Genomic DNA, 15,209 nt, shown 5'->3' on the forward strand with positions numbered 1-15,209 from the left:
GCCGTGGTGTCACACTGCTCACAGCAACCTCCAACTCCTGGCCTTAGGCGATTCTCCTGCCTTAGCCTCCCAAGTACCTGGGACTACAGGCACCTGCCACAATGCCCGGCTATTTTTTGGTTGCAGTTGCCCTCAGACTGGGTTTGAACCCGCCACCCTTGGTATATGGAGCCAGCGCCCTACACACTGAGCCATAGGTGCCACCGGGCACATGTACTTTTGAATTGGTTTCAGGGAATAATGCTTGGTTCAGAGTTCATAGCTGATTAGGCTTGTGTCACAGTTTATTGGAAAAAATTATAAAGTTGTCAGGTCTGTGTTTACATCATCACACCCCAAGGCAGCTTCCTTCCTTTCTTATTTTCCTAGCCATTAAGAGAAAAAGGTTTTCTTTGCTCTGGTGACTTCATTTAGGAGACAGGTAGACTTTTCCCTTTAACTAATTTGGGAACTGGAAGTACAGGCCTAGGACTGCGTAGAAACTTAGAAAAACAAAGTCTATTATAGAGTTTAATCTCCTCTGTAGAGTATATTTGTTCAGAATCTGTCATCTTACTCTTTTTAAACACTCCTGGTATATTACTTCAAAGGAAGATTTCAAACTTGATCTTAAATTACATAAAATTAACTATTCTTTGCATCGGTGGTTTGCCTTTTCAATAAAACAGATCTTTGCAAGTGAAACTCTTAGAACCCTGTGCCTTTGCTACAAGGAAATTGAAGAAAGGGAATTTGCCGAATGGAACAAGAAGTTTATGGCTGCCAGTGTGGCCTCAAACAACCGGGACGAAGCCCTGGATAAAGTATACGAGGAGATTGAAAAAGACTTAATTGTGAGTTTTCGCCTTAATAATTCTTCCTTGATATTCAAACAGAATTAAAAATGTTATTAAACTCTGTTACATTTTTGATCTCATGCTCAAAAGCTAATTCTAACTTCAGCATTTGACACTGGTACAATGGAAGTAGGTCAATTAAATTTCTTTTTTTTCTTTTTGGCAGACTAGCAGAATAGAACTTTGGTAGCAGAATAGAAATTTTGGTAACAGACACAACTACAACTTGGGTTCTACCTAAACCAGCGCAAACAATGTAACCTAATTGTACCCTCGTGTTATGCTGAAATTTTAAAAAAGAAGAAAAGGCAAAACTTGTTAGCTGTGTTAGTTTGTGGTAAATGAGAAACATGGCAGCCTTCCCGGTCAACACTGGCTGTGGCCTTGACACACCCCAGTGGAGCACCACCTGGGGTGTGTAATTAACTCTTCTTTTTACAGGTTGGCAAGCTATAATTATAGAAAATTTTTGGTTTATTTACTGATTCCTTTTTTTTTTTTTTTAAATGTACCTTCCAGCTATTAGGAGCTACAGCTATTGAAGACAAGCTACAAGATGGAGTCCCAGAAACCATTTCAAAACTTGCAAAAGCTGACATTAAGATCTGGGTGCTTACTGGAGACAAAAAAGGTAATTCTTTGCATAGGGAAACGTATCTGTTAAATTCACAAATATTTATGGCTGCTGTTTCTTTAGCTCGCGATGACCTTCTCCAACTTTTCCTTCCTATATCAACACTATTTCTTTGGAAGGAAGAGGCTTTCTCTGAGAAGCGAGTCTTTGTTTTCCCAGCTCCCATCCCCACCCAGGCCACATCCTTCCTGAAACCCCCTCGGTAGCAGTTTCTTCCTCATGATTTAGCTTCTGCCTGTGTCTTGCTGATTGTGACTGTCTTATCTCTCCAGCCAGATGTGGGCCTCTGTCCTGCAGGGGCCACCCTTCTCGTCCCTCTGTCCTGAAGGGGCCGCCCCCCTCATCCCTCTGCCCTCCCAGTGTTTTGCCATTTGTTGAGCACAATTATAGAAAAACAATACAAAGTGCTGAAAAGCAACTTTTGTTTTCTTGTCCTTTTCCTTACCTGAAAATTATAGTTAAAATTTAATACCTAAGAAAAGATTTTAATTTCTAAATTTAGAGCTTCACGGGTAGTTATTTGGCATTGATAGTTTACTCTGCAAGAGATAGGATAATGTCTCCTGATCTGAAATCATCAATGGGTTATACACTCTGTGAAGTTCAGGGATCTCAACCTTAAATAAATAACAGGTGGGAGGGAATAAAAAAAGAGAAAAATTGTCTTCATGCCAGGGCTGATAGAAATGGTTATCCTTCCCTCCCTGTAACAGAGTGGTTAAACCACACAAATTAAGTGTATTTAGTCTTTAATGGACATAGATTTAGTAAATAACCAGTGTATATACTATTTGATAATATAGCACATTTTATTATTGAAAACATCTCAAACTAGACCTTGATGTTCACTTATTATAGAGAAAGGGATTGCTTTTTCCTGTATGTGATTTCTGTACATGGCTATACAGAAACAGTATGCTACACATTTGATTGAATCTGGTTAGGTTCACGAATTGAAAAAAAAAAATCATCATTACTGGATACAGTCAGTTATTCAGTTCAACAGTATGAATGAACAAGGTTCTACTTCATTTTATTCTGTTGTAGAAACTGCCGAAAATATAGGATTTGCCTGTGAACTTCTGACTGAAGACACCACCATCTGCTACGGGGAGGATATAAAGTAAGTGGAGAGCCTGCAGAGTGAGCCAGTGTGACAGCTCGGGACACAAAGGCAGGCCCAGACGGAGCAGGCAACGAGCACAGAGAAATGGAAGCCACACTGTGCCTGGGACAGTGGCCTCACGTTCAAAGGAAGCCAAGGAACAATAGGCAGTTCCAGCTGGTCACGTTTGGGCCTTATTTTTTTTTTTTTTTTTTTTTTTGAGATGGAGCCTCAAGCTATCCCTCTGGGTAGAGTGCTATGGCATCACAGCTCACAGTAACCTCCAACTCCTGGGCTCAAGCGAGTCTCCTGCCTCCGCCTCCCAAGTAGCTGGGACCACAGGCGCCTGCCACAAAGCCCGGCCATTTTTTGGTTACAGCCATCGTTGTTTGGTGGGCCCGGGCTGGGGATTCGAACCCGCCACCTTAGGTGTATGTGGCTGGCACCTTAGCCGCTTGAGCCACAGGCGCCGAGCCGTTTGGGCCTTATTTTAGACAGATTTAATTTTAAAGCAACTTGGGGCTTTTCAGAGGCCACTTTTCTCTATTCCTTAGAAATCTTCTATCCTCACCTACTGAAAAAGAAAAGGAGCCTGTGATACCACTAGCAAATTAATAAGAATTGTATTCATGTTGTGCCTGTTCTAGGAAATTTCACTTTTGAAAGAAATCAAAAACAACAACAACTACTTTAGCCCAGAAAGAACTGTTTGGGCGCGTTACATCATGTAGGTCATCTGTGGTCTAGTCTTAGAGGGGGCAAACATGACCCTTCAAACCTGAGTTGATGCTGAAACATTTGTTAGCTTTGAATCAAAGTTGCAGCAGACCTAGAAGTGTGTAATGAATAAGCTCTGTCTTAGTACGAAGCTGTAATGGTGCTGCACGCGGTTACCGTGATGTGCTTAACTGATGGCATCACAGTTCCATTTATTCCTGATGTTTTTTCCCTACACCTTTCTCGGGCTGTCATGAGGTCAGATTAAGCTGGTAATTAACACACTTGCAGGAGCTGCAAAGATGATGAGGGAGTCAATGGCGGTTAGTTTTCTTTGTAATGGTGATGATAGAGCTTTCCCGAGTCATTCCCGTTAACCTGCTGTATTATGTTCTCTGATATTATGTGCTCTGCTAAATCAGACACAATCAGTAGCCTTACAATCTAAATCAGTTATGTTTTTATAGAGGCACAGACACCAGACCCCTTTTGGTGCTTTTACCTTATGAAAAAGTAGCAATAGATAAATATGCATAATGTTTGCTTAAGTAATTTTTGGTTTCCTATAACTTGGTTCATTTCCATATGATTTTATTTATTGCTTATAGGTGGGGCCTTAATAAATTTCTGGTGTTGCTTTTGAAAGCTGTGCCCTAAGCTAAGAGAAAATGTGTCCAAGTAGTAAATTTTATGATCATGCTCTTAGCCAAGTTTACCTTTATAGAGAAATGATTCATCTTTCTAGATGGTTCCTGAAGCGATGATTCTTATAAAATCACTTAAATAGATAGCTTTATATTTTTATCTCCTTTGACCTTTTAATGATTTGTCTTCTAACTTGAAAATGAGAACTAGAATTAAGCTAATTTGAAGACAAGATAACGCAGTGGTTCTCTCTTGGGGAGCAATTTTTGCCCTCCAGGAAACGTAGAACAATGTCTGGACATGTGTTTGGTGGCTATACGTGGGGAGCAGGAATGCTACTGGCTTCTGGTGGGTGGAGGTCAGGGATGGTGCTAGACGCCCTGTGATGCAATGGATGGCACATACAACAAAGAATTATATGGTCTAAGATTGCCAAGGTTGAGACGCCTCCTTGTGAAGGTGAAGAACAATGGCTCTGTGTGTGCAGTAGGAGAAGTCAGTCCTCGTTCCAGTTTTGCTGTCAGCTTGCTGCAGGCAAATCATATCACCTCTCTCTGTCTTCATTTCCTTCTTTGTAACACAGAGGTTAGACAAGATATTTAAGGTCATCAGCCTGAGGAAGAGCGAAAACCCCATCTCTCCAAAAAAAATAGAACAATTAGCTACAGCTATTGGGTGATTCAGCTCCTGCCTATGTCTGGCTGATTGTGACTGTCTTATCTGTAGTCCAGCTATTGGGGAAGCTGAAGTAGGAGATAGGAGTTTAAGGTTGCTGTAAGCTATGATGATACCACTGCACTCTCCGGAGTGACAGAGCATGATTCTATCTCCAAAGGCGGGGAAAAAAAAAGATATTTAATATCCTTTACAATGGCCAGAAAAGTAGGGGTCCCATTAGTGCATCATGATTCACATCAAGGTTGCCTTCTTTCTGTTGCTTGTGGACACATTTTCAACCGTATCTTTTTCCTTTGGCTGTCTTTGAAAAATAACCCAGTACCGAGAGCATGGTGTCTCATGGTGGAAGAATCAGGACTTAGTAAAATTGTATGTCATCAAATTAAAAAAAAGACAGGGCGGCACCTGTGGCTCAAAGGAGTAGGGTGCTGGCACCATATGCTGGAGGCGGTAGGTTCAAACCCAGCCCCAGCCAAAAAAAACTGCAAAAAAAAAAAAAAGAGAAAGTACTCTAAGTAGACATTTATCCAGTGAGGATATACAGATGGTTGATAAGCATATGAAATGATGCTCAACATCACTTATCCTTAGGGAAATAGAAATCAAAACCACAATGAGGTATCACCGCACACCTGTTAGGATGGCTACTGTGGCTCAGTGAGTAGGGCGCCGGCCCCACCATATACCGAGGGTGGCGGGTTCAAACCCAGCCCCGGCCAAACTGCAACAGAAATAGCCAGGTGTTGTGGTGGGCATTTATAGTCCCAGCTACTTGGGAGGCTGAGGTAAGAGGATCACCTAAGCCTAGGAGTTGGAGGTTGCTGTGAGCTGTGATGCCACAGCACTCTACCGAGGGCAATAAAGTGAGACTCTGTCTCTTAAAAAAAAAAAATAGAAACTAGCAAGTGTTGGTGAAGCTGTGGAAAATCTGGCAGTTTTGTGCACGGTTGTTTGGAATGTAAAATGGTGTAGCCATTTATGAAAAACAGTAGGGTGGTTCCTCAAAAAATAGAATTAATGGATGATTCAACAATCCTACTTTGGGGTATATACTCAAAATAATTGGAAGCAGCATCTGGAAATACATACACACCCCTATTCATAGCAGCACTACTCACAGTAGCTAAGAGGTGGGAGGAACACAAGTGTCCACTGATGGATAAATGGATAAACAAAATGCAGTGTACTCATGCAATGGGATACTATTTGACCTTAAAAAGGAAGGAAACTGTGGCATATGCTGTAATGGTAGATGAACCTTGAGAACGTCATTAAGTGAAGTAAGCCAGTCACAAAAAGACATTATTGTATGATTCCACATAGGTTGAGGTAGCTACAGTGGTCAAGTTCATAGACACAGAAGATAGAATGGAGGTTACCACAGACCAGGGGAGGGGAGAGAAGGGTTGAGTTGTTCATAGAATATAGAGTTTCAGTTTTGCAAGATGAAAACGTTCTGGAGATTGACTGCACGACATTGTAAACATACTTAACGTTACTAAACTAGGCACTTAAAAATGATTAGGATGATAAATTGTGTTAGATGTTACTGGGCCCTGTGTGGTGGCCCACACCTATAATCCCTGAATTTGGGGAGGCTCAGGTGGAAGGATCGCTTGAGGCCAGGGGATTGAGGTTGCTGTGAGCTGTGGTGACATCACTACCCTCTATACCAGGCAACAAAGCAAGACCCTGTTTCAAAAAAAAATTTCTTTTTTTTTGCTACAGTTTTTGTTTTTGTTTTTGTTTTTGCAGATTTTGGCCTGGCCTACGTTTGAACCCACCACCTCCCATGTATGGGGCCGGTACCCTACTCCTTTGAGCCACAGGCACTGCCCTTTTGCTATAGTTTTTAAAAATGCCAGAATTATTTCATTGTCACGGGTTTGTTTATATCTTATACTTTAAACACTTAAATTTATTTTCTTCCAGTTCTCTTATTCATACAAGAATGGAAAACCAGAGGAATAGAGGTGGAGTCTATGCAAAATTTGCACCCCCTGTGCATGAACCTTTTTTCCCTACCGGTGGAAACCGTGCCTTAATCATCACTGGTTCTTGGTTGGTAGGTAACTTTAGCATCTCTGTACTTTCTTTCTTTCTTTTCTTTTTTTTTTTTTGAGACAGAGACTCACTTTGTCACCCCCGGTAGAGTGCTGTGGTGTCATAGCTCACAGCAACCTCAAAATCCTGGGCTCAAGTGATTTGCTTGCCTCAACCCCCCAAGTAGCTGGGATTACAGGTACCTGCCATGATGCCCAGCTAATTTTTTCTTTTTTCAGAGACAGGGTCTCAGTCTAGCTCAGGCTGGTCTCAAACCCAAGAACTCGGGCAATCTGCCTGCCTTAGCCTCCCAGAGTGCTGGAATTATAGGCTTGAGCCACCACGCCTGGCCGTGTCAAACAAAAGAAGTTCCTTTTGGACCAGTTTTAGGTGGTTTTTTATATTAACAGTCAACCTCAGAATCTCTTAGCCTATAAATTAAAGTATGATTTTCCAAGTTTGACACTTAGTATGACATTAAAGGAATTATACCAAATTGGTAAAAATAGTTATTCTGGTTGAATGATTTTCATTTTCTTCTTTACAGATTTTTGCATTTCCTAAATTTTGTCATAAATATGTTTTATAATCAGAACATATGTTTTGATTATAAAATCAGTTTATCTTAAGGCTGGGTGCAGTGGCTCATGACTGTAATCCCAGCAGTTTGGGAGGCCGAGGTGGGTGGATTGCCTGAGCTCACAAGTTTGAGATCAGCCTGAGCAAGAGCAAGACCCCGTCTCTAAAAATAGCCAGATGTTGTGGCGGGTGCCTATAGTCCCAGCTCCTTGGGAGGCTGAGGCAAGAGAATCGCTTAAGCCCAAGAGTTAGAGGTTGCTGTGAGCTATGACGCAACTGCACTCTACTGAAGGTGATGTAGTAAGACTCTCTCTCAAAAAAAAATAAAAAATCAGTGTATCTATCATAAACACACACACACACACACACACATATATATGTATATAAAATCTATGATATAGCCCCCAAATTATCTTTCACACAATTTAAATATTGGTCAGGATGTTGTTGGTGTTAAAACTAAAAATGATCATAAACCTTTCCCTCTGTCACTTCCCAGAATGAAATTCTTCTAGAGAAAAAGACCAAGAGAAGTAAGATTCTGAAGCTGAAGTTCCCCAGGACAGAAGAGGAAAGACGAATGCGGACCCAGAGTAAAAGGCGGCTGGAAGTTAAGAAAGAGCAGCGGCAGAAGAACTTTGTGGACCTGGCTTGCGAGTGCAGCGCCGTCATCTGCTGCCGCGTCACCCCCAAGCAGAAGGCCATGGTGGTGGACCTGGTAAAGAGATACAAGAAGGCCATCACGCTGGCCATTGGAGATGGTGCCAACGACGTGAACATGATCAAAAGTGAGTGGTGTGCAGATGGCCAATGAGACCCGACTTGTTAGAGAGGGGAAGTGGCAGGAACATGTTTGCAGGGTGGTTCCCCCCCCCAGATTTCTCAGATTTTCTTAAGGCAGATATTTCACAAAAGCCCTTAACCATGATGATTCTGCCTGTGACCCCATCCCCAGGAAGCCCCCAGTACGCTGGGATTTAGAAGGGGTAGGCCTCACAGTGGTACTGAGAGGAGGCCAAGCAGAAGATGAAGCACATGAGTTTATCCTTATTCACTTCCTCCTTTTCCATACATCTGATAAGTCCCCCCCACCCCCCTTTGGCTACATCTCCTCCCATATTTCTTTAGGGCTTATTAGTAACCCTGATACTTAATACGTTTTGCAAAACCTTCTACCGAACTCAGCGTAAATTGTTGCACTTTCTCTGATACTGCTTTGTAAATATCCTTGTATCTCACGTAAGCATCTCTTTCTGGGGCTTCCCTCTTGCCTTTGGTAAATCTGCTAGAACTCCACCGTCGAGTCACCTGGTGTGAGATTTACAGTAACGTGTAGCATTGAAGTAAAGTTTCCACCTCTCCTCATCCATCCTCCCCACCACTCTAGAAGGCTGCCAGCAAGCTTTTCCCGGTTGGAGGACCCTAAGTCTCCATGATTAAAGGATTCAGCCCCATCATGCAGAATACAGTTGTGCTGGTATTGAAGCTTGCAGAACCAAACCTGGGGCTCTCATCTCTGTGTCTGAGTCCTGATCCTTTTTTCTCCCTCTATTACTAGAAAGTCATATCTTGTAATGAAAATACCCAGAACAACGAGACAGGAATATTTGTCCTTATCCCATTGCCAACATCCTGTGTCACCTTGGGCTTAGGCCTCAGATTTCTCATCAAAAAATAAGAAAATTATGTTGAATCTCCCCTCCAGCTTTGTGATATTATTATTGTTAAGATGAATAACGTTACATATTATATGACGATACATGTGTGTCCTGTAGTGCTGGGAACTTGAATGCGTTATAGACAACTACTAGACTTTTCATTCAGCCTATTGGGTGACTCACGAGCTCATCTCTCTCTTTTCTTAGAGTCTCCTCCTCCTCCTCCTTGACATAGCCTAAGAACATTCCAACTTTATCTTCCTCAACAGGAGTCAGCTGTATGACGTATGTCGTCCTGCCTTCTTCTTATCAGTGCGTATGTCTGTCACCACAGCCAGTTTAATTCCTCCCCACTGCTCTTGCATGTACCTGTCCTCTCCTACGAATGGCACTTCTTGCTCTGAATCAGATCTCTCTTTCTTCTGCAGCCAGCTCTAGCTTATTTTCCACTGTGTACCCTTAACAGAACTGGCCGTCCCCAAAGGGCAAGTAACTCAAACATTACTTTCGTTCACTTATAATGTGGACTTCTGGAGGTTGGGGGAGGTGGTTTGCTTTGCAGATTTGCCATTTGATTATGTGACTTAAACTGGACACTGTTTGTTCCTCTGAGCTCACCACTTGATAAGCGAGAGGGATTGTGCAATGTCAAATTAGATACCCTTACAGAGACTTGGCCGTTCTTTAATCACTTTAATTTTTGTTAAGCTCTGTTATATGTCAGGTGCTTTTGTATATAACTTGAGGAGCATCCATTTGGGATGAAAATCAAGGGAACCCTGAAGTCTCCTTGGACGTTACCTAAGCAGCACTCGTGCCTTTTTGTACTTTGTCAACGCTGCCATCTCTTTTCACTGCACCAAGCGCAACGTACAGAGAGAAGTTTTATTTGTTGGCCATCAAGTAGTTGAGTGAAATTCAGTCAAAAACCACCTGACCACTTGCTACTGTGTTTCAAGCTTAGGAGTGTAGTCTAGTGGAAGTGAGGGAATTGTGACTGGCCAGGTTTTTGTCCCAGGAAGGATCCAGAGACTGTCACAGGCTGTCCCTCTCTCATAGGGTGGGTGTTACCTCTTCTTTTTTTGTAGAGACAGAGTCTCATTTTATCACCCTCGGTAGAGTGCCATGGCATCACATTGCTCACAGCAACCTCCAACCCCTGGGCTTAGGCAATTCTCTTGCCTCAGCCTCCCGAGTAGCTGGGACTACAGGCGCCCGCCACAGTGCCCGGCTATTTGTTTGCAGTTTGGCCCAGCCTGAGTTTGAACCCGCCACCCTCGGTATATAGGGCCGGTGCCCTATCCACTGAGCCACAGGCACCACCCGGTTACCTCTTCTTGGTCTTAGACCCTGAGAATATACATGAAGCATGAGAGAGATGAGACAAAGGCAAAGGCTATATCGAGGAAATAATCCTTTTGTTAAGGAATTATACGCTTAGAACAGGGGCAGTATGGTAGCCAGTGAGGTGTATGAAGGAGTACCAGTCAACGAGGGATTTGACATTGTATTTGAACTTCAGGAAAATCTAGGTACATATAAATTAGATTTTAGAAAAAAAAATCCAATGTCGTTTTATAGTACATCTGTTTAATTACCTTCAAACGCCCCAGGAACCAGGACAATGTTCATTTTACATATTGTCCTCCATCTGCTCAGCAGAATGGTAGAAGGTCTGGCTCCCAGGGCCCAAGGTGGGAGTTCTTCTTCCTTAGCCCCAGAAGCCAAGACAGAATCTCAATATTTCCCTCTGTGGCTTATTCAGGAAAGAAAAATAGGCCATGGTTTGGTAGGAAAGAGCAGTTTGGCAACCATAACTGGTCATAAGAACTATTTGCGTATTTTAAAAAACATTGTAAATATTAAGCGAGATGCAATTTGTTTTATTTTTTTTTAGAACTGCAAAATGTTATTGAAAACTTAGGTTTGGACAAGTCACAACAGTTATGTTTTGAATTTGCCAGACCTTGCGTTCTATAACTAGAATAGGATTTTTGAAGCTTCTTTTTCATTGGAAACTCTGCTGAGTTGGCAGTCACCTCTCGGCCTCTGAGTAATAATGGGTTATGTCCTCCAATGCAGTTTTCATAAAAGATTTCATTATCTGTTCATGACTTTAAAGACCTAGATAAAAAAAATTTATAATTCTCTAATTAGAAAATGTTATTTATTGACTATTAGAGGGATGGATAAAATTGTGGGTTTAGTTTTTACCCATTCTGGGAACCTTCCTTCCTGGAAAAAATTCTGTCTTAAGGTCATGGAGGGCCATGAATACGCTTTTGAAAGTTTAACTGTATCTTAGTTAAAACTCTTTCAATTACAAGTATTGGAGAACAACCAAAGCTAGATTAAGAAAACAATTCATTTAAAAAGAACCAAAGATACTTCCTGCTGACCAAGAAGCCAGGCCTCAGGAACATGCTGGAACCAGGGCCCAGAGTTGTCTCTGTTTCTTTCTTCTCTTAACTGCCTTATTTTTCTGCCCCTCAGAATTCTTCAGAAAGAAACATATCCATGGGCAGTACCTGTGGCTCAAAGGGGTAGGGCCCTAGCCCATATGCCAGAGGTGGCGGGTTCAAACCCAGCCCCAGCCAAAAACTGCAAAACAAAAAAAAAGAAATATATCCATGCCACACCTCAAGAATATACACATTTAAATTCTAGACATGATGGCCGGGTGAGGTGGCTCATGCCTGTAATCCTAGCACTCTGAAAGGCCGAGGCGGGTACATTGCCTGAGCTCACAGGTTCGAGACCAGCCTAAGCCAGGGCGAGACCCTCATCTCTAAAAATAGCCAGGCGTTATAGCAAGCGCCTGTAGTCCCAGCTACTAGGGAGGCTGAGGCAAAAGAATCGCATGAGCCCAAGAGTTGGAGGTTGCTGTGAGCTATGACAATACAGCACTCTACCAAGGGCAACAAAGTGAGACCCTGCCTCAAAAAAAAAAAAATTCTGGACCATGAGCACACGTGATCCTAACTCTAGAATATCAAGAAAAAGACTAGACCAGACTGGGTCTTCTGTCAGGGTTTAATATAGGAAACAGACCCCCGGAGGTACTTTAAAGGGGAGTTGATTATTACAGAGGACTGTGCCTGGTGTGCTGGCTCATACCTGTAATCTTAGCCCTCTAGGTGGCCGAGGTGGGAGGATCCTTTGAGCACAGGAGTTGGAGACCAGCCTGAGCAGCCTAAGACCCTGTCTCTACTACCAAAAATAGAAAAATTAGCTGAGTGCTGTGGGGCATGCCTATGGTCCCAGCTACTCAGGAGGCTGAGGCAGGAGGATCACTTGAACCCAGGAGTTTGAGGTTGCTATCAGCTAGGCTGATGCCATAGCACTCTAGCCTGGGCAATAGAGGGAGACTCTGTCTTAAAAAAAAAAAAAAAGATACAGGGAGCTAGGCACTCTGAAAATCTCCAGATGGACTAAAGAAGCAGGGTCTAAGCTGATTCCCTAATCTCTGGATCACTTACCTGAAGGGCTTCTACCTTTGAGATCCCTCTGAAGAGCTTTGCCATGGAGAAGTGTTTGCAGATTCCTATCAACATCTGAGCAGCCGGGTATGGACTCAGTTGCAGAAATGCCAAAAAAGAAAGGATGCTGGGCTCTGGTTCACTTCTGCTCCTAAGTTACAAGGGAATCTAAACAGTGGAACCTAATTCACAAAGAGATCCTAGCTGCAGGAGGAGTCTGGCAAGTGTAGAGTTTTTATTTACTTTCCCACCTCTCTGATTAGAACAAGGGTGGGATGAAGCTCCAAGGAGCCAGCTGGGAGTACTACCCCACATTACCTATTTGCCTGTGGCTGGGGAGGCAGGTTCACAGAGTACACCTGGGTGCCTGGGGCTCACCCCGTGGGGTGGAAAGGATGGCTTATGAGCAGGGCAGATAATCCAAATGGAATTCGCCACCTCCATGAGATCCTTACACAAATATTTATGGAAGCCACACCATGTGCTGGGCACCATGTTTAGCAACTCCGACTTGGAATTGAGTTCAGGAGCTGGGGGTAGAGATGGTGAGCAAGAGCTTTTGTGTTTACGGTTCCATGAATGTCTGCCCTTGTTTTTTATTTTGCCGTAAAAGCATTTTTATCATCTGGTGTTTTGCCTTGCAATTGGCTTATGATCCACAGAGTGTGCATCTTCTCTGCCCCACAGCTGCGCACATTGGTGTTGGAATAAGTGGACAAGAAGGAATGCAAGCTGTCATGTCCAGCGACTACTCCTTTGCTCAGTTCAGGTATCTGCAGAGGCTCCTGCTGGTGCATGGCCGCTGGTCTTACATTAGGATGTGCAAATTCCTACGCTACTTCTTCTACAAAAACTTTGCATTCACTTTAGTTCATTTCTGGTACTCCTTCTTCAACGGCTACTCTGCACAGGTAAGAGAGCATTACTTATTTTTTATTGGGTAGAGCTCTTAGATGAATAAAACTATCTAGTTCTGAAAAGATACCTTGGCTGGGTATCTGTAGCTCAATGATTACAGCACTGGCCCCAGGCACCCAGGGTGGCAGGTTCAAACCTGGCCCAGGCCTGCTAAACAAACAGAAAAAAAAAAGAAAAGAAAAAGAAACCTTGTTTCTTCTATATTTATAGTTTTGGTACTGTATCTCCTTAAAGTCAGGACGGAGTTAAGGAAGATCATGACTTTTATAAAATGTTTCTGGGGCTTTAAAACATTTTATGTTACCTTAGAAAGGGGATGGAGGGGCATTTGGTTACATTGAGGTCTTCATTTTAGATCTTTTGATGTCATTGCCATTAAGAATAGTGTTAAAAAATCGTTTAACTGAGAAAGCATAAAATGATATTGTGACCGAGCTAAAGGGATTATATAAATTGTGGATGGTTCCATTCTGTTATCATGTGTCCATTTGTTACTTTGTTTTTAGTTTTTGCTGAAATGAGAGGAAGGGACATATCTAATAGGCTAAAATGGTGACCCAACAGAAAGATGTCATAAATAAAATGCGACCTAACTCAGTGCCTGTGGTCGTCGAAACTTACTGGATGTGATGCCAGAGATAAATGGTGTCTTAGGAATTAGGGCCAGAGGAGACTTCCAGCAGGGTCCCAGCCACCTTCCTGTTTCTGGCAGGACCTTGTGTAACTAACTCTTGGTCCTGAGGAAGCCCATTTCCTCCATCCCGCCCTAAGGAAGGATGAGTGCATGGTGTCGTTTCTGCTTTCAGAAGCCTATTTTTGATAGTCAAATTCTGTTTTACAAAATATTTTCATGGAAATGGCTGGCCTTACAAAATAAAAGTTAAAAAAAAATGACTGGCATTAGATGTTTTTGAAACAATGTTATTGTTTTATGTGTTTTCAAACATTAATAAAGTGGTGTACAAAGGGGGAGCAGCACTGACTTGTTTTCCAGCATTATCCAAGTAGAATTGGCTATTTGACCAAAAACTGGAATATTCCTTCGTACTTATCCTGGGTCAGGTTGGGAGACTGGTGTCCGTGCACAGGTCTGGATTCTCCCGTTCCATAGAAACAAAAACTCATGTTTCCCAGAGGTGTGGATGAAGGGTGTGCATTTCGGCAGGAGCCCTCGCTCAGCTGGGGCATCCTTGCTCTGAGAAAGCAGGTGAGCGTGTGTCAGGCGGCCCGGCCTATGTCCTTATCAGTAACCTGAGCCTCGTCATCTCCTCACAGACCGCGTACGAGGACTGGTTCATCACCCTCTACAACGTGCTCTACTCCAGCCTGCCTGTGCTACTCATGGGGCTGCTCGACCAGGTAGGAGCCTCGCTGACAGGAAGCTTCAGACAGATGAGTGCCTGTTAGAGAAGTTATAAGCAAGCGTTCCAATGCAGTCTTTCAGTTTTTGCTTCTTTCTTTTCTGTTTATTGATTGATTTATTTTTTAGGACAGTGTCTCTGTTGCCCATGCTACTGTGCCATGGCATCAATCTAGCTCATAGCAACCTTGAACTCCTGGGCTCAAGCGATCCTCCTGCCTCAGCCTCCTGCATAGCTAGGACCATATAGGTGCCCACCACCATGCCTGGCTAATGTTTCTATTTTTAGTAGAGGCTGGATCTCAGTCTACTCATGCTGGTTTTGAACTCCTGAGCTTAAGGGATCCTTCTAACTCAGCCTCTCATAGTGCTAGGATTACAAATGTGAACCACAGTGCCTGGACTTGACTTTTTTCTGAGTAAACCCTATGATAATGCTGTTGTTGTCAGATAACAAAGGTAATATCTGTGCTTTCTGTTTTGTAATAAGAAAAAAGGATTTCCCAGTAGCCCCAGCTTCTCAGAGGCTGAGGCAGAAGGATCACTTGAGCCCAGGA

At 42.9% G+C, this 15,209-nt stretch overlaps 1 protein-coding gene across 1 annotated transcript in view; it reads left to right on the forward strand.

Moving 5' to 3' along the window:
- Positions 1-15,209, forward strand: part of ATP8B1 (ATPase phospholipid transporting 8B1) — a 142,768-nt gene that overhangs the window by 120,138 nt on the left and 7,421 nt on the right. The window contains exons 18-24 of the mRNA XM_023512364.1: positions 669-833; positions 1,356-1,467; positions 2,518-2,593; positions 6,548-6,680; positions 7,737-8,025; positions 13,062-13,285; positions 14,568-14,651. Coding sequence (XP_023368132.1) covers positions 669-833; positions 1,356-1,467; positions 2,518-2,593; positions 6,548-6,680; positions 7,737-8,025; positions 13,062-13,285; positions 14,568-14,651 — 1,083 coding nt within the window. The remainder of the gene's footprint in view (positions 1-668; positions 834-1,355; positions 1,468-2,517; positions 2,594-6,547; positions 6,681-7,736; positions 8,026-13,061; positions 13,286-14,567; positions 14,652-15,209) is intronic.

Source organism: Otolemur garnettii, unplaced genomic scaffold, assembly GCF_000181295.1.
Source record: "Otolemur garnettii isolate 467f Iridium unplaced genomic scaffold, OtoGar3 scaffold00027, whole genome shotgun sequence".
NCBI lineage: Eukaryota > Metazoa > Chordata > Mammalia > Primates > Galagidae > Otolemur > Otolemur garnettii.